Consider the following 20,416-nt stretch of genomic DNA (forward strand, 5'->3'; position numbering starts at 1 on the left):
ACTCATTCACAAAGACCTTAACGTCCCATTCGTTGCAGATTTGGCCCAAAACAGATATGCGTCTTTACATTCTAAACTCCTTAACCATCCTAACCCATTAATTCTTAATCTTTCATCCTTAACAATCCCTGATAATACTCCGAGGCGTCTGAAAAGAAGATGGCCACGGGACCTTATAATTTAAATTAATGTTTGAAGTACCACCAATGGGTGGTTCCTACCCAAGATTTTCAAGTGTATATGAAACATACAACATATTTACTTATTGTATTATTTTGTACAGTTGCAAATTACATTAAATAAATAAAAAATATAATTACTTTTAATTCAATATTTATTCCATTTATTGTTACCTGATTTATTATTATTGATAATTTTTATATTTATATACACTGCATCAGTTAAAATTAAATAGTTGATATAACATTTATGTTAAATTATTTTTAATCGTATACAAATAACAAACCAAAATAAATTGCTATTTCCGATAATAATAATACTAATGATATTACTGTTTGAAAGGATTTTTAAAGAAATGTTACCCGGATAAAAGGGACATACATAAGTGAAAGTAAAAATAATGTGTTTTATTAAAACGTGAGAAAGTTTAAGAACTTGCTCCTTGGTTTATAAGAAATAGCCAATAGCATAGGGAATTACAAAGTAGTCAAATGGATCAAGGATTACATCAAAAAACGGTTCATGAAGTTCCACTCCCATTTACCTACAACTTGGGAAACCCAACCTCAACCCGAAGACTGAAGCTCAGGCCACTACAGGACATTCTGTTATGAATTCTATATTTATTAATTCTATTTTTCACACTACTTTATTTTATTTATTATTATTATTTCTCTCTTCGTCTTTTTTTCAAATTAACTTGGTTTTTTTTACCCATTTGTCTACGAATGAAGTAATTTTTGTTATTAATTATACTTTTCTCTGTTATTAAGAAGCATTATTTTTATCTATTTATTTTATCATTTTTTTAAAATAATAATGTTGTACATTGTTAGGAGTGTCTTTTTTAGGAGACTATACCTCCCCTCATAATCAATTTAAAAAAAAAAAAAAGGTATGCTCTTATTTCACAATGCTCCTATTTGATATTATGTAATTATGATGCTATTTATTTATGTAGGGCCTAACTTAAGCACGTTTGATATATATTTTTTTGAGATATTGTATTAAATTTGAAAAAATATTTTTTATTATTAGTTTAATTTTTACTTATATTCGTGCAAATACGGTATAGTATTTTCTACAAATAATATATGAAAAATGTTTTAAGAAAATAAAATTGTTAATCCTATGTGCTTTAACGCTTAAAAATGCTTTGTTGATTTCCTTGCTATTATGCACATTTTTTCATCAGATGGTATCACTATTATATGTTTGTAATTTTATTAAAAGTCTCTATTATGGAAGTAGATAGAATCATTGCGATTCAATTTTTGAATGTGTGTGGGATTTTTCACTTGCAGCTCTTACAATTGGGAAAACCCTGGTTATTTTTTGATAGACTAAAAATTATATAATTTGTTATTGTACAAGTAAAACTGAAAAAGAGTGGTTTTGATTTTTTTTTTGGATTTCAATTTTTTCTTTTGCACTGATGGGATACAAGCAGGTAGCTCGTCCCCCCCTCCACCACTTAGCCCAGGGCCAGCAAGTAGGGGGGCTGGTTCCGATCAGCCAATGCTCACATGACTTATTTATTATGGAGCCTTGGCTAACCTTGCATACTCTTAATATCTCTCCCCAACCCAGTATTACGGTTAGGCATTCACTAGTGATTTCTATTTGCGCAAAAACAAAACACATCTACATCTTGTAATGAACATATATTAAAAGTAATTGATACTGAGTTACTTTTAGTCACTCACTTAAGTACTCAAGAGACATTTATCATGTGAATCTTAAAATAGCTCGTGAACTGTCCTGTAAGTTGTTAATGGATGTACTCGCTTCTCGATCTCTAATAGGTTTTCTGCGACAGCAATTGTTCTGTCCCCACGACTGGAATCGCTTGTGGAGGCCGACCCTAAAAGCTGGGAATAATGAATTATTTATTAATTGAATTTGACCAAAGTTTGCCGACAAAATATGTTCAGGCTCCTTATAAAATTAATAGTTTCGACAAAGTTTCAATAACATCATCAACAACTGGGTAATATTGTATATAAATATAAATGAGTAATGGATATAGTAGGTATATATGTAGGTAATAAAGGACTGAATACTACTACTATGTGGTAGGATACAACCGAAATATTTACTAACAAAAGAACTTTCAGACTTAACAAAGAAAATGCTGCAGCTGCAGTGCATTCAACGTCCAATAACGCTCTGAGGAGGGGAACGCTCCTCTGTACAAGGCTAATTTCATACATATAACCGAAAATGTTCGATTAAATCTAACTTATCTAAACAATGATCTAATAATAAAAATCCCAATTTTATTTATATGTATTTAAAAAAACGTTTTAGGTATTTTTTCTTTTATCCTCCACAGAATAGGGAAGAGGCGGCGCGTATTTTTAGCTTCACATGGGTATCACGCAAAGAAACCATACTGAAAGTAATCAACGAAGAGTTGGGCGTGAGCAAATCCACAAAACGCGCACCCTGGTTTGACGGTGAATCTCAAACTGTGACCTGTTTCAAACTGTTAACAATGCTCAAGAGAAGGCGCATTCGTGATTCCGAGCAAGAATATAGAAAAAAAAAAGAAAAACCTAGAAGAAAGAAAAGAGGCAGAAGAAAAAAATATGGTACCTAGACCAAATAGTTTAAATGGACCAGAGCAGATGGCACGATGTATAATAAGGAGGTTTTATTAAATCACGAACACAATCGGAAATCACTTGAACCCCACAAGCGTTCGAGCAAAAAACAAAATGGAAGTTTCCTCGTGAACAAGGAAGGCATTCTCAGCAGATGGAATAATCCCTTCTACGCTTTGCTGGATGGTGGTGACCAGGCTGAGCTCAATTGTGTAAAGATGTCTGGAGAGGAATTTGAGCCGCTCGATGAAAATGAGGTTCAAGTGGCCTTGGAAAAGTTGAATAAGAACAGAGGCTCGGGATCATACAGCCTGCCTCCAGAACTCTTCAAGCCAGCTGCTGAAGACTTGGAGAAATTCAAAACGTTTGATTGCTGTATCACAGACGGAAGAATTGTATGCCGCGTTTATATCAATATGATCTGTTTAAGACTATTATTTGCCCCCTTCCTAGAACTTAGGAACTGGCTCTCGCTTGGTTTAATTCCCCCCTTAGAGGTGGGGTTTGTAAAGAAGGAGTTTGGGAACGGCACACTAATGCCAAGTTGATGGTCAACTTTACAATGATGCCAACATTGTCACCATCATTGAGGAAAGTAGATAACGGATGTCAGGACATCTGGCGAGAATGTCCGAGGACCAAGTTCCGAGGAAGATACTTGACAAAAGGTACTTGGAGGGAGAAGAGTCGATAAACCTAAGCTGTGTTGGGCTGATGGCGTGGCAGATGATGCTCAATCCATTCTGGGCATCCGAAACTGGAGAGCTGCATCACTGCAGAGGTGACTGATGGTCGGGTTCAGGCGGGCTTGCTCACTTGCGGAGTGTAGCGGCAGTAAAGAATAGAAGAAGAAGTAAGCAATTGTTATGGATACAATTTTTAGCTACTAATGGCTCATCAATAAGGAAAGATTGTATTCATAACAATTTAATTTTAGTTTAACTATAACTATTTTTGTCTAGTTCTGGTACAAAGCCACAAAACTGTAGAGGTTTTCAGAAAATTCATTTTTTTTTTTCAGGGATTGGTTCTTTTGATTTTATTTACATAAATTTCGATTGTTGTTCACCAAATCACATTCACTTGATCATGTATTCATCATGTGTATGAAACTGGCAAGTGTAATACAAATAGGATAAAACCACGGGGCAAAGCTAGTTTAAAAATAAAATAAACGGAAAAAAAAGCTTTATTCCAGATAAAAATTCATTAGTTGTTACGTCATTAAAGAGCGAGATCAAATATTAATGGAGCATAAATAAGATACATCAACTACGCCTTAATGATGAACACGTGCACACTAAGTGAGTGCCCACGACTAGTTTGGAAGTGACATTGAAAACAAAATACATCGTAACTAGAAAATTTAATTTAACTTTAGAATAATCACACTTTTAAGTTTTATAATGAAGTTCAAAAAAGCTTAGTGTCTGTACAAAAGATGGAAAGAGATAAACTAATGTTACCAAAATTAATATTGAGTGCGGGTACAAGAAAAATCTACGATAATAGATGAACCAAAATTAATATCAGCATAAAAATATTTGCCAGTGGATGATAGGACGTGTTTATTTTTTCCGAAAGGCCTTGATATTTTCAAATACTTTTCTTTTTTTTTTTTTTAAGATATTACAAACAAGATTCTGTTTGTTATCCATTCAATAACAATTTGTGACGCTTCTGTTTACAATATATTTACTTACTAAGCTTGATTTTTTTTACACGTATTGAGATGAGCCAAGCCAAATCAGAAAAAGTTGCTAGTAAAACATGTATGTTTTTGAAAAAAAAAAAAATTGTTTTGAGCTTTGCAAATAATTGATACATCGACCAAATACTAATGCAAGTAGTTAATATATATAATAATTATTATTGTTATACTTAATACTCTTTCCACTGTACATATTTGAACCACACCTGTCAATTAGGATATTGACAATCAGCTGAGTGTCAGTCGATAGTATCACAAATGACATGAGAGGCATGAAGAACAGCAACTAGCGGTACCTCTGTTGTTTTTTTAAATTTTCCATGTTAGCAGATCCCACATCCATCTTCTTTTTAGTCTCATCCATGTATTTTTTAAGTTTGAGGATTTTGGTCATTTGTCCTAAATTGAGTTTTTCACATTAGTTACTTAAACGTGGTGGTGACAGTATATTCTTCCAAAAGGGTTTTTCCAAGAATCTTTATAAAATAAAACTTAATTTGAAGACTTTTTTTACTTTGAACAAATAATTTTTAAAAAAAGACAACATATTCAGTTTGGCAAAATACAATCGTGGCAGTATTTGTGAGACCAGATCTGGGAGTTAATGCTTCCAAACCTAATTTTGAAATGCGGTATATGGACATAAAAGATAAAATTTCTAAACGAAATTTATTATTTAAATTCAGCCTGTTATCAGTTAACAAATTATTATCGACTGATAAACCTTGCCAAGTTGCCTCCTTTGCTCTCTCCCTCCTCCCTTTCCCACGCCCTTGCTTTAAGGCTGCATAGAGCCTTGAGTTTAGTAGACAACAACTCACCAGTTAAGGGTTAAGAGAAAAAGACGGAAAATTATGGGGACCGATAATCGAGATTTCATAATATTACTCAAATCGCGGGACATCGGTGTGTTTACGGGAAATCTAGGGGAAATTGCATAAAAGAAGAGCTAATACGTATAATTATTAGTCAAAATTGACGAGTCTGCCAAGTAAGAGAGAATACAAAAGCTTTCAAAATGTTAAAAATAAAATCATTTTCATTCGGAGCTCCATATCTTTAAAAATACCTACAACATTAGAAAACCAAACAGAACATAATTTAAAGTAGACTAAATTTTATAAAATATAAGCCCTAATAGACATATTTACGTTCAATAGTTCGCGAGATACACCTTTTTAACTTGCAACATTTTATACAGAATGTACTGTGAATAATCAGAAGTTAGGAAATTTATTTTGAGCAATATATATCTTAATAACCATTCGACGAACAAATGTCTATTAGCACTCAAATTAAAGCTAGTTTAATGGACTATAAAATAGTTTATGACCTTTACCTTCGTAGGAATAATAGTTTTCATGATATTTACAGCTTTTTAAATTGCAACATTTTATACAGAATGTACTGAATAATCAGTAGTTAGGAAATTTATTTTGAAAAATCTATAGAACTCCGAATGAAAAATTATTTTTTTTTAACGTTTTGAAACAGCCGCCATTTTTTATTCCCCCTACCTGTACTTGGCAGACTCATCAATTTCGACTAGTAATTATACCTATTTTTCATTAAAGTAATAAAAAATCGGAGTAAAATAACTGACTTGTTTCTCCTCTTGTGCCCTTGTACTAGTATATTTCCAATGTTTATGTCTAGAGGCCAAATTTCCGTGCAATTGCAACTTTTGTTCACTAATTTTCTACATTTTTAGGATTTTGTGCATTAAATTGAATTTTAAATTTACAACTATCCTTACATTTATAATTTTCCTATTAGGATTTGTATTTAGTTAAATGGCTCACTTGTTCATTTATTCTTATCTAGGCCACTAGTTTGACCTGCTATGGGACTTGGAGACAAACCGGAATACCTAATACAGGAAATCACAATTTGACGCCCATTACAATACAATTAAGTTCTTCAACTTAAATTGTGTTTATAAAAAATTATTGTGTTTTCGAGATCGCAAGTTGAGCTTCAATTGTTATTGAAAATACAAATATCAATTTTACGTTTAAAAAATGTAGGTGTAGGTAGTAGTCATAATTTGTTCTTTATTAATATAATTAGTTTTCCCTAATTTGATCATAACAAAATGAAATTAAAATATCAAGATAATAAATAATTTGGAAACTCGGAAATGTTAAATCTAATGTTTGGAGTTTAATATTTTAAATAATCCTTTCTACGCAGTAGCTTAGTTGAATTTTCAGAAATTTAAAATTGACTTTTCCAATCTTCAATATAGGAATAAAAAATCATTAAATATAGTGACTTTATTTATCAATATGAACAAACAATGAAGGTTTTTATTCACAGTAGTTTGGTTTTTTTTTTTTTTTTAACAAATCGTTCTTACAAATCTGGTTAGTAATTAGCAGAGATGGACAGAAATTAGCTTTAGTTGAAACTAATAGCAAAAATTGTGGTCGAAATGATATTAATGGTTAAATGAATAAGAGTCGTATATATGACATTTTTAGCTATAAAATTCAATTATAGCAAATGCTTGTTCATCTGTAGGTATTTAGCGAGTTTATTTAGATTAAAACATGGTTGATAATTGATATTATCAAAGTCGATAATATATATAATATTGATAATTGAAAGTTGATATTTGCATGATTTGGGTATTTTATTTACTTTATTTTAGACATTTAGGATTGTTATTGCACCATTTTGGACGTTGTGGATTTTTTACTGCACGATCTACAAACTATTTACTTCATTAAAGAAAAATTTAATTGTATATATTATCTATGTATAATATTAGAGTATGGTTCTCATAAATTAACAAAATGACTACAACACCTAGTAACTATTAATTATTTTAAAAAGTTATTTTAGGGACATTAGCTAAGCCGATTCTTTCTAAAATCCATCGAAGTCCAACGTTTTTAGTAGGATCAAAGTTGAAATTTTAAATAATCTCACATTAATTAACATCTATCTTAGACTTTTGTTAGCTAAACACAGAAGAAATAAAAAAAAATAAGACCGTTAAATGAAAGTTTCAAATTACTAAATCACCTTAAAGGCAATTAAACCAGACCAAGTAGGAAAATTTTTGAAAACAAAATTTATGCAATAAGTTTTTATGAAAATGTCTATATTCTGAAAAATGTTAATAAATCTTTCAATGGGAATCATTAGTTCTCAGCGACTTTGACCACGAACCAATTATTTTAAATGCATTTAAACTTATTTCCATCGCGTATTTAGATGAAAACGATGTAGTAGTATCATTTATGATTATAAATATATGTTAAATGATAGAACATTAGGTTTCGCATGTAGAAATTGAGAAATGCATCTGGTGATTAATCGTAATGCAAAGTATGTCATTGAGTAATTATTTTAATTTTATTTATTTTGTTAATCTTAATCAGTTTTACAACCATTGTTAATTTTTTTAATTACTAATTCTTAGTTTCTACTATACTCATATTTTAGGACTTAAAAATGTCTAGTATTATATTTTGAGTAACATATATATTTTTAACAACATTCACGCACTTGCCTGTTTCTTATTTGTAAAGATATGGTTATTTTCATCTTCCTTCGTTTAATTTTAAAACCTCCTCCAATTTCTTTCTTAGATCAGAGGATTCCAGGCAAATTAGGAGTACGTTTAAATATTTTAGCAGTCTTATAGCATACTTGAAGTATTTTTTTAAACATTTTTATGTTCTGTTTAAGAATATTTATTGTTTTACTGCATATTTTGCGGTTTTTATTGCGAATTAAAAGGTACATTTTACAACATAATAACCCAGTCCTTGGTTATTACATAATAAAGACGTTAAGGCAGGGAATTGAAGTAATGTTTCAACCTCAATCAGAATGGGCGGGGGGTTGGAGTGCAAAAGTTGTACGAAAATTAGAAACAGCGATATCTCGGTTCATAATTTTAGAAATTAATATCTATCTACATTATAAATTATAATAACACTTTACAATGATATTGTGCAGAATTTTCATAAAATTAGTTTAAAAATTGAAGAGAAAAATATTATATGCGTAATTTCCAAGATAGACTCTAATAAATTTAATGTGAATAAATAACCAAGATGAAGTTACAGTTAATTTTAAACTAAACTCCTGATTATATAATTGCATGATTGGAGCGAGAAACATTGATTAGTGGAAGGTTACGTTGTTGTTAACTGGGTTGAGTTTATTTAAATGTTTAAAATGACAGATGTATCTGTGGATGACGAAGACTATTTGGAAGATGCACTCAACGAATTCCTTAATTACCCTAGAGAAGTGCAGGAGGCTATAGAACAAGTTGTACCCAGCAATGACCCTTTGGATCAGCCAGATTTTAATCCAGTAGATTATATTAATTCACTTTTTCCAACCGAACAGTCCCTTTCCAATTTAGATGATGTTGTAAATAAAATGGAAAACCAGATCAGAATGATTGATGAAGATATACGCTCTGTTGTTAGGGGACAAACTAATGTTGGACAGGATGGAAGAGCGGCTTTAAAGGAGGCCCAAATGGTTATTAGACATCTGTTTACTCAAATAACAGAAATTAAATGTAAGGCAGAACAGTCAGAAGAAACTGTTCGGGAGATTACAAGAGACATAAAACAGCTCGACTGTGCCAAAAGGAATCTAACAGCTGCAATTACAACTCTACATCATCTGCATATGTTAGTGGGTGGAGTTGAAACTCTGAAGACTTTGACAGCTAAAAGACAATATGGAGAAATTGTAATGCCACTCCAAGCAATAGTTGAAGTCATGAAGCACTTTGAAAATTATACGGACATACCTCAAATAAAGCAGCTCGCAGATCAGGTAAAAGAAATACAAGCTTCCTTAGCAAGTCAGATAACATCTGATTTTCATGATGCATTCACTGGACCTAATAGTAAAACATTTGTTCCCAACAGGCAATTAGCAGAAGCTTGCTTAGTGATTTCTATCCTAGATCCAAAGGTTAAAAAAGACTTATTAAAATGGTTCGTTAATATACAATTGAGTGAATATGGTATTTTGTTTCGGGAAAGTGAAGATAATTCTTGGCTAGACAAACTAGATAAGCGTTATGCATGGTTTAAGAAACATCTATTACAGTGTGAAGATAAATTTGGTGCCATGTTTCCACCTAATTGGAATGTCTCAGAGAGGATAACAGTAGAATTTTGTAATATAACAAAATCAGAGCTTGCCAAAATAATGGGTAAACGTAAAAATGAAATAGATGTTAAACTTTTACTTTTCGCAATCCAAAAAACTACTGCTTTTGAAAGTTTATTGTCTAAAAGGTTTTCTGGAGTGACATTTAATGAGGATTCTGTTAATGCCAGTGCTCAACAACCAAATATGAACACAATTAGTGAGCAGTTTGAGATGGACAGTTCAAATGATACAAATGATGAGAGTGAAAAGAAGTCAACAGGTAAACCAACAATATCTTCACCATTCAATGGTATCATTAGTGAGTGTTTTCAGCCCTATTTATATATTTACATAGACAGTTTAGATAGAAATCTCTTTGAATTAATGGATAGGTTTATTGTTGAAGGAAAAGCAGATCTAAATAAGGGTCTAGGTGTTCCAGGAACCTCTGTAGGGGTGTTACGATCATGTGCTGATTTGTTCATTTTTTATAAAAAGTGCTTAGTACAGTGTACTCAACTAAGCAATGGAAATCCAATGTTGGCGTTAGCTACTACTTTCCAAAAGTACCTCCGTGAATATGCTTTTAAAGTTCTACAAAATAATTTGCCTAAATTGGGCAGTGTTACAAATTCATTAACTACAAGTGTAACTAATATTACCAGAGATTTGAGAGATCTTTCAACAGCTGCAGGATTGATTCAAAACTTTCTCAAAGAAGGAGACAGTACCCGTTTTAACAAACAAGAACAGGCTAGGATTTGTTGTATACTGACCACAGCTGAATATTGTTTAGACACAACACAACAACTAGAAAAAACTTTAAAGGAAAAAATCGACCCATCTCTCTCAGAAAACATTAAGCTTTCACAGGAACAAGATATATTTCATTCCGTTATTTCAAACTGTATACATCTGTTGGTTCAGGACTTGGAAATGGCTTGTGAACCTGCTCTCACAGCCATGACTAAAACACAGTGGCAAAGCGTGGAAACAGTTGGTGACCAAAGTCCTTATGTATGCGCCATAACAGGACATTTGAAAACAACAGTACCTGTAATTAGGGATAATTTAGCATCCTCAAGAAAATATTTTACCCAATTTTGCATCAAATTTGCAAATTCATTCATACCTAAATTTATTCAAAGTATATACAAGTGTAAACCACTAAGCACTGCTGGTGCGGAACAGTTATTACTAGATACACATATGTTGAAAACTGTTTTACTCGGTCTTCCTTTGATTGGCTCTCAGATAACGAGAGATGCTCCACCTAGCTTCACTAAAGTAGTTATAAAAGGTATGACCCGTGCTGAAATGATATTAAAGGTTGTTATGAATCACACCGAACCTGATACTGCCTTTATTGATCAATTTCTAAAACTTCTTCCTGAATCAGACATTCAAGAATTTCAGAAAGTTTTGGATATGAAAGGATTGAAGACAACTGATAAAAGCCATCTGGTTAATATGTTTCGACAACGACAACCAGCCTCTGCCAATGCCCAGCCTGTTCTGGTCAGCCCTAAACATGATACTAGTAACATGAAAAAACTAAACACATTGATTAAAAAAAACTTTTAATTCTCTACTCAGCTTATTGTATATACTAGAATATTTTAATTTAAAGGTTTTTTTGATATTAGATTATGTATCATTGATGAAATAAGTACTGTTTCAGACCACATAAAGAACACAAAATAAATTCTGGAGTGGGCATAATTATACAAGAACAGAAAAAAAAATGCTAAGATTTATTTAATTTAAAATAAATTAACTGACAATTGACAAATAATTGTTATAAATTAATGTGGCATGTAGTTGTAAATTATTTTTTGGAAGATGTTATGATTATTTTTATGATTTTGTTAAATAAACTATCAACAAATATTGTAATTAACAAGTATTATAATTAGTTGAAGCTTTAAACTGTGATTTTTATGAGTAGGTAAATATTTATTTTATATTATATAATATTTATTGAATGAGCAGAATTTTATATTATGTATTTAATTTTTGTCATATAAATATGAATATCTCAGCTTTTGATTATAGTAAAATTATTTAAATTTTATAGCTTTGAATCAAAATTGTTTACAAAATTTTAAAGTCAATATATATATATATATTTATTGTATAATATTCATATTATATTTTATGTTTAACTGTAAGTATGAAATATAAAACACAAAACATTCCTTGATAAATATATTTATTTCTACAATTTTTTTCTATTCCATTGACAAGTCCATTATTATATTTTTCATCTGTTAAAGCATTTTTACAGTTGATGTCACAAAAACTACATTATTTCACCAGCTAGTGAGAAGGTAATTATTTGAACTAGACAATAAAGCCCTAAAAGATTAAGATAATTTTTAAAGAATTATTTAATAGATTACTATTGTTTACTTAAGAAATGAAAGTAATCTATTGTTGAAAGTACTAGATGTGATTTATCTTTGTGAGAGTTCGTCAAATATTGATAAGGACATGGATATCTTACAGAAGGATTTTTGACATCCTTTGTGTCAATGGCCTTGAAGGCAAGTTTCTAATTATAGACGGAGTAACCTTTTATACAAATCAATTAATTCTCAATCACGAAAATCGATAGTCATTAATGATATTTTTGTAATAACAAAATAGAATTTGATTAAGCGCGGGATATTCGAGAATTTCATTAAATTGGTAGCACTTTACCTTGTAAGGATTCGGAACGTAATCACAAGGCGGCATTTCTGGAGCTTCGATTTCTGTTAGCACCATTGTCCGGAGAAAAATCTTGAACGGACTTCCTGTTCCTGGATGAAAATGAAACAAAAAAAATCAATTATAGATGACTGAAATTAATGATTCAAATAAATAAATAATTTAATTAAATTTCATGTTTAAATAGTAGAAATTCAGTATAACAGTAAATATTTAGATAGGGTTGGAAACGCTTATTTATCAATAAACAGTTCATTGAATACTATCAGTCGCACTCACGTGATTTGGGTATGCAGTATTATCTGCATATAAATATATTTTTATTTATTAATAAAAAATAGGCATATGTTTCTCGTTTAATATTTTTACATTTTTTTTGTTTATGAAATATTTAATTTTATAATAATGAAATAACTCCTACCTGTCAAATGAGCTTTCCTGAGCATTGTTGCACAATTAAAACACTGCTTATATGTTGAAGAAAGGTATGAAATTGTATAAAACAACTACCACTGTGACAAGAATAAGAATACTGCTCCGCTGGTTTAATGCACTAAGACCGAGAGTGCAGGGGGCACTTGTCTGAAAGCAATAAGAGCTCTGCAAGAAATTCATATAATGAAGAGCTTCCCGCTGGCGGGTCCTTGACTGGATCGAATCTGATTGGCCGGCTCTCAGCTGAGCTAGCCTGTCCTCCGTATCATGGCTGAGGACGATGGGGCAAACGGTAGGGATTTGAATTATTTCAGTAATAAAACAAAAGGAAAGGGTTCCGAGTCGAATGACAGCAGTGAGGAGAACGAAGAAGCCGCTATCGCCCTCGACATCGGTCTCGGCAACAACAATCAACACAAAAGTAGGAATCTACCCGTGGAAGGGGCATTCAATGCAGGTTATCAATTATATGTTTATAATACATTCTCTAGTCGATACCATTAAAATATCATCATGTTCATATTGTTTTCATTTTTTTATCCGATGATTCTTCTCATTTAAGTCGTTTATTCTCTACTGGTATCTAAAATCTTAGTGTAAAAGTTCTTACTGAATTAACACTACAGAAGTATCTAATAATCCCAGTTGAGGTTTTAATAAAATTGGCTGAAATCCTTATTATTTGAAAGATCTGATATTATAATTGTTAATTTTGAAGCATGTATACTCATCCCCATATCTCTCCCATTTATCAACTATTCATGCTATCTTCGTAAAAACCAATCTTGTACAAACACATTTAAACAATGCTATCAAAGAAACAACTAGAGAGAAAGCATTCATAAAAACTTTAAACATTTCATACAAGTGTATGGATTTTCCCATTCTAGGTTAGATTTATTTGCCCAAATAACTCCAATGATTGTTGACATGAACTGTTTTGATATTTATCATAGTTTATGTGTGCCTCTTTGCTAATAAAATTATGACACAATATGGCTTGCTCATTTGTTCTGATAATTATTCAGCAAGAGCCAGTAATGTTCGGGAAACATGAAAATGTTCTACATGTTAAAAGTTGGTCTATTATATATATTTTTCTAAATTATTTATTAAGCCTTTTTGTTTAGTATTGCATATTTATACACTAGTTTTTCATTTATTTTAATAATCCCAGTTGGCTATTAATGAACTTCTCTTAAAATTCTCACTCATTAAAAAATCTGATTTTAATGTAGGTAAGGATAAGCATGTGTACACAGCCCTTCTATATTTCCAAGTATTCGTGATATCTTCCTATCAACAAATTATGTCCGACCACATTTAATCAAAGCTGTTAAAATAAAAACTAGAGGGAAATATTTTACATAAAACATCAGATTTGAAAGAAGTAGATTGTCCTATTAAACAGTAGATTTTTTTTTAGTTCCTTAACTTTACTCATTGTTGATATGAACTGTTTTGGAATTTTTCGTAATTTGGGCACGCCTTCAAAATTAAAAATAAAAAGAATAAATGTACCTCTGAATCTTGAAATGCACCCATTAGAGTTTTGACTCATTTAACAGTTGAACTATCATAATTATTTTTTAAATTAGTCCTTAAACCTTGTTGCTTAGTATTGTATATTAATAAAATACAGTGTTTCATTTTACTTAATTTTTATTAGAAATGATATAATTTTATATGACCTGAATGAAACATATTTCAATGAATGAGTGGATAATCCATTGCTTTATGTAATTTGTGTTTATAGTTTTAAATATGAAACAATCTGATTGAACCAATACCAGTTAAACAAATCAAGAGGAATATAAAAATGAGAAAATCTATTTGATTCCCCCCTTTTTTTTATATATATAAAATTTACAAGCTAAGTTTCCATATAATGTTTATTCTAATTCTTTTTAACATTTATCCTTCTAAATTTATCATTCATTATTTATATTTGGTTTCATCTTTAAGTTCAAATTACTCTTATTACTTTTAGTCATATATTGCTATGTTCGTTTATTCATATTCTAATGTATCCTTTTTTTTTTCTTTTTTTTTTTTGTTATTAATAAAAGCGCTAGTTTACAAAACAATCTCCAACACCAGGAGTTCAATAAAATTCATAGCTCACTTATACAGAATGGTACAGTTAGTATACCTCTTTGACTTCCACCATAAAGGATCCATTTGGAGGGTTTTTTGTTCATTTTGAGTAAGGTGAAGTTGACAGCAAGTAGGTTTTGAAGTTTCTACTATTGGAACATGAATTGTAAACTAGTACTTTAATTAAATATTGAAGGAGCTATTGTAAATATAAAAATATTCAGACATTTTAAAATAAATTAATAAAAGTCTAGTTAAGTAAATGGCAGATTTGCAAAATTAGTTTTTGGTTTGTTTTTTAAAATTAATTCTATGCATATAATTTAATATTTTAATTTAAAATGAACATGCTTTCACAATTCATTAATTTAAAATGGAAATGTAGGATGCTTATAATATAACCATAAATTTAAAAGCTACTGCATAGATTTGGTAGGTTGTGCTATGAATAATATGATATAAATCAGATAATTATCTTTTTTTTTTTTTTATAAAATAGCTTTATTTCATTATAATTTTATTCATTATTTATTCGTTTATTCAAAATAGTTTCATTATAAAGTATAAATTTATATTTATTCAGTAAATGAGTAAAAGTGAAGTATTATATTTCCATTTTCTCTCTTTTTCTGTCTCGGTTTTGAGCTACTTGAACGAAATACATTACTGTCATAGAAATTTGAAGAGAAATACTATAAGTAAATGCAATATAAGCTTCTATTAAATTCAGCCTGATATTTCTTTGATGCGCGGTCATATGGGCTCAAGCTAAAAATTTGAATTTTTCAGGAGAGGAAAAACGAAGTTTAAAACATTATGTAAGATCTAATTATTGATATTTTTGTAATTGTTATTTTTACAAAACAATATAGTAGTAAGTCTATCTTGTTATTTTTATAAAACAATATAGTAGTAAGTCTATTTGAAGCATAAAGACCTTATTGCCAACCTGTAGCTCTGATTTGGTGTTATAATACGACATACCACATGATCAAAAAGTGACTTAAGCCCTTATGGCCGAACATCAAAGATTTGTTTTGGTAAAAGAATTAGAAGAAAATGATTAGTGAATCTTATATCATCAATAGTTTTAGTTGTGTTTATTGTTCTTTCATCATGTGTTTACAAAAAAAAAAAAAAAAAATACAGGTTTTTATTTGTATCTATTTTCTTGTGTTTCTACTTTTTGTTTATTTTCACTAGTGCAGGAGTGAGTAATAACTTAATTATAATTTGTTAAATAAATTCTATTTATTTAGTTTTTTTTTAAATGTTACTAGGCCCGTAGGTTATTTGATAAACAATTTTGTTTCATATTTAGTTTGAATGAGTCATTTGAGCAGCTTCAAAAAAGTAAACTCTAAAATAGTGTCTTGACATAACTATTACTCGTATTCATAATTATTTTATTTTAATATATACTCTGTTATATATTATTGCTATATAACAAGTTCTGCTACTTGTTGTATTTTTCACGTAAAATGGACAAAACTTATCCTAACCATTAAATTTGGATGTTAAACCCAGCTTTAAAACAAATAGAGATGAGATGTTTCCTAGATGAATAATTCATTTATATTTCAAGGTTTTAATACTTAATTGATTTTTTATTTATATTAATGTATCAAATAATTTTTTTTCTCAGTTCCTAAAGATGTAATTGCTAAATACACTGTTAATTTGAAATATTATATTTATAATAAATATAACAATTATAACTATAAAAATTGAAAGGCTCTAGCAGAAAAATTATGAGGTTTCATTTTTCAGATATTAATTTTCATGATTTCAGATTTCTTTCTGCGTAGTTTTCAAGATCTAAAAACATTCTTAGCCCAATTTAAAAACCAGGAACAATAAAAAGATTATCTTAGGAAGTTTTAGTTTCCACTTCCACTGAGTTCAGACATAATTAAACTTTATAACACTAAGACCATTAAAAAAATATTTTTTTTACTGTGTAGAGTGATAATTTATTTCTAACAGAGGATTAAAGACAAGAGAAAACAAGTACAACTTCCAGTGTTCTTTGCAAGCATCAGCATTCGGTGACATGAACGTTTCATGTACTAAGCATAATGTTGGAATACTGCACATGTCAGACTGGAGGGACTGTATACATAAAAATATAGAAGTTTTTTTTTTTATGCTATTTTATTTTTTCATATTTTATTTTGGTTTACATATTTTTTAAATATTTTCTTACCTCTTGTTCATGTTCTATGTATACCATTCTGTTTTTCAAATTTCCCCTTCATTTATCTAATCCTACTGTATTTAAGTCATTAAATTCAAAAACTGGCCAAGTCCTTTTTACAATTACTTTTTTCATTTAACAGTTCCTGTACAAGATTATATAGTGTTGGAAAGGGATTCCTCTTAAATTAGTTAAAATATATTGAATTTAACTGATTATTGGAAAAAATAATTTCACGTCATGTTTAATCTAATATAGACAATGTCAAAGAAAATTATATATAATAAAAAAAAATTAAAATGGCTTGTATGGTTTATTGAGAGGTTTATTCTATGTCTCATTTGTTCTTTCCTTTTCTATTATTGGTATATCTTGTTTGAAAGCCAACAACTTTGTTTTGAACATCGGCTCACATTAAGGAAGTAAATAACCTTATTGTATGTTTAATTTCTTATCACACCACCTTCCCCTTCCTATCTTATTCTTGATTTCATCTTCTTTCTACTATATCCAAATCATTACATAATTATCAATCTTATTTTTACAGCCTGTAGCAGTAGCGATTCAACGAGGAGGGAAGAGAACCCTTTTTCATTTAAACACTTCCTGAGCCGAGAATCACATGGTGGTGCTCGGCCCAAAGTTTATCCTACTCCTACGCCTCCACCTTCCCCCTCTCCGAGGTTGATGTCAGGGTCAGAAGTGACTTCTGGTCTTCCTGACTTTGTACAAGACCACCTGGTCATTGAGCAATGCTATCTGTCATCAGGACTTGCGCAGCAGCACCTATCTGTTGACTTGGATAGCATTTCACAATTTGCTGGGTAAGTCAAACTGTCTTATTCCTAGGACATTTTCATTATTATTAATTTATAGTGATATAATGTTGTTTATTATATTTATACTATGGACTTGTGATATCTTAAGAAACCAAGTTCCTTCCTATAAGTTACATCATAAAAAAAAATTTTTAGTTGATTTCTGCCAAATATTCTTCATTACTGTTATTATTTATTTGAAATTAGTAATTTTTTGATCAATTGGCTTATAAAGTAAAATTGATAAAAAAAAATTATTGATCTCATTTTCCTTCCTTCTTCATTTTTTTTAGGATTCTTCTTATTTATTTATTTTAATTAAAATCAGTTAAAAAAGATCATGTATCTTCATCACTAATTTTTGATCATTTACTTATTAATTTTCCCATTTTTGGACTCAAAATGTTGTATAACAAAAATAATATAGTTACATTTTTATTTTATTTCAGAATGTTTTAAATTGATCCTGTTTTATGTATATACAAATAAATTATAATTACCTTATTTTATATAGTAGAACCCAGTTCTTCTGGAATAATTTGGCTATTTTAGTGCTAGTTCACATAACATGAAATTGCAAATAAGAAATTCTTTATATTTATGACATTTATTAAAGTAATGAACGGAAATGTAGTTTGTTTGATAGAGGTTACTATTGACTTCCTTTTACCAACATGTGCTATGCTATGAAAAACCACTGCAAAACACTTTGTTAAATTATAATAAAACAGATAAAATAGGAAAACAAATGTGTCTACATTAAATGAGATAATACAGAAATAAAATTCATAGTTTGCTTACACATACATTGCTTACTACAAATCAGAAGAAGGGCTTCTATTAAAATTTTCTGTTTTCACAAGAAAGGGATTGAAGGAGCATTACAAAATTACCTGCTGTGTGGCTATAAACTACTTTTTATTATTGAACATTGATAATAATAGCAGTATGTAAATAATTGTTTTTATTGTTACCACTAATTGTTGGTTTTGAACAATGTTTTTAATGTATAACCAACTGATATTTAATTAAAATACATCTAGCAGCAATTTCTATTCAAACCTTTTCATAAAGTTAAAACCAAAAATACTTGTAATTTTAATATTCATTAGATTTGACCATAATATGTTATTTACTTATCAATTGTAACTTAGATTAAAAATTATTAACTGGATCCTAGGGAGTATCACAACTACAGTTCTGGTCAGGACCTTCCATTTGATTTGACATCTCGTCCTGATTTAGGGCAACAACCTGAAGTTGGTACATCAAAAAGTCTTCCTGATTTTCTTTCTGATGGACCTATTAGAAATGAAAGAGGGCAGCCTACTCCTTCTCCATCAATAAGTCCTGAGCGTCGTACCAGTTCGGTATGTGAAATTTATGAAACTATCTTGTAATAAAACATTCAAGTAATCTTTTTGGTTTTTAATAGACCATTAATAGAAACCATGGATACAATCTAAGTTCTAAAAAACTACTGTTCTAACATCATTGTTCAATCTCATCCAAAATTTATACTAACAATATTTCTCCCTCTGGCCAGCCCTTAGTTGTTGAACTATTTATTTAACAGACTAGTTACTGAAAGTGTCAAACTCATTGGAGTATTTGTACTTGAAAAATTGTAGTAACCATTTTGAAAACTACCTAACCTAATAATGGTTTAGTTATATCATATTTTTTTTTTTTTCAAAAATAGTGGAAGAAACTGGACTTTATTGATTTATTTCATGGGAAGGCAGGGTGGCTCAGTGAGTAAGGTTCTGTGTTATGAGCTACCAGAACCCGGATCAGAATCTGGTTGCGACAGAAAATTATTTATTCTGTTACTGTAGCCATGAGTCAACTCTGTGGATTTGGGTGCCCTCTTGGGTCCAGACAGCCTCTATAAAGTGGATAACCTTAATTGGGGAAAAATCTGAAGGTTGAGCATGAGCATTTTCTGGGTTTCTCTGTCTGCTCAAGAGTGTTAAATAATGTGCTATAATCAAACAGTTATCATGTATTTATTTTCAGTTCATATGCTAATTTTTTTTCCAGTATGAAGGTTTTTTTATATATTTATATTTACAAATGGAATTATTTGTTTATATTATATTCAAGTACTGTAGATGGGTACTTCATGGACTCACAAAGAAGTAGAAACATTGTAAAGTTCTTCAGGAACTATCTCAAATGATGCTATCTGGTGTAGAGGCAGTGAATCATGTCTGTTTTTTTTTTCTTAATTTAATTTTTAACTGTTGCTGGTCCTCAAAAATTAATAATGCCAGGCTGAGAACGAATGACGTAGTACTAAGTTGAAAATAACACCCTCTTCTAAAACCTCCAAATGATAGTTTGGTTTGCAAGATAAACTTTATATACATTTAAATATAAAATAACTGATTCATTTATGAATTCTAATTTATTCATTAATTTTTGTTTTTATTCACTTCCTTTTCTACAAATTTTCACAATTACTGCAAAATTAAAACAAATTTATCATTTATTGTTCAAATATTCTCTTAACAGATATATA

The 20,416-nt window shown here is 30.0% G+C and overlaps 3 protein-coding genes and 1 long non-coding RNA gene across 8 annotated transcripts in view; 2 read left to right on the plus strand and 2 right to left on the minus strand.

The window, feature by feature from the left end:
* Window positions 1–12,906, minus strand: part of LOC106677667 (alanine--glyoxylate aminotransferase 2, mitochondrial) — a 43,059-nt gene extending 30,153 nt beyond the window's left edge. For 3 of the 5 annotated variants that reach the window (XR_010843955.1, XM_014415719.2, XM_014415722.2), the window contains exons 1-2: window positions 12,767–12,849; window positions 12,337–12,437 (exon numbers count right to left, since the gene is read on the minus strand). Coding sequence is in view for 4 of the 5 variants with exons in the window: in XM_014415719.2 (XP_014271205.1) it covers window positions 12,337–12,437; window positions 12,767–12,791 (126 nt within the window). In the remaining variant the exon portion in view is untranslated. Of the gene's footprint in view, window positions 1–12,336; window positions 12,438–12,766 lie in introns of all 5 variants that reach the window. The other 2 variants (XM_014415721.3, XM_067049448.1) reach the window with 1 other exon arrangement.
* Vps53 (vacuolar protein sorting 53) lies at window positions 8,363–11,660 on the plus strand. The gene has a single exon (XM_014415718.3). The coding sequence runs from the start codon at window positions 8,683–8,685 to the stop codon at window positions 11,215–11,217; it is 2,535 nt and encodes an 844-aa protein (XP_014271204.1). The 5' UTR covers window positions 8,363–8,682; the 3' UTR covers window positions 11,218–11,660.
* Window positions 12,907–13,047: 141 nt separating the features above from the next.
* l(3)04053 (lethal (3) 04053) overlaps window positions 13,048–20,416 on the plus strand; it is an 11,797-nt gene continuing 4,428 nt past the window's right edge. The window contains exons 1-3 of the mRNA XM_014415724.3: window positions 13,048–13,237; window positions 17,622–17,898; window positions 19,073–19,262. Of these exons, the coding sequence (XP_014271210.1) occupies window positions 13,048–13,237; window positions 17,622–17,898; window positions 19,073–19,262 (657 nt within the window). The remainder of the gene's footprint in view (window positions 13,238–17,621; window positions 17,899–19,072; window positions 19,263–20,416) is intronic.
* Window positions 17,792–18,807, minus strand: LOC106677669 (uncharacterized). Its single transcript, XR_001342638.2, has 3 exons — window positions 18,700–18,807; window positions 18,393–18,589; window positions 17,792–17,919 (listed from the first exon to the last, which is right to left on the minus strand). It is a non-coding gene; the product is annotated as an uncharacterized lncRNA (long non-coding RNA).

This window comes from Halyomorpha halys, unplaced genomic scaffold, assembly GCF_000696795.3.
Source record: "Halyomorpha halys isolate HHAL.00 unplaced genomic scaffold, Hhal_1.1 Scaffold106.1, whole genome shotgun sequence".
NCBI classification, from domain to species: Eukaryota; Metazoa; Arthropoda; class Insecta; order Hemiptera; family Pentatomidae; genus Halyomorpha; species Halyomorpha halys.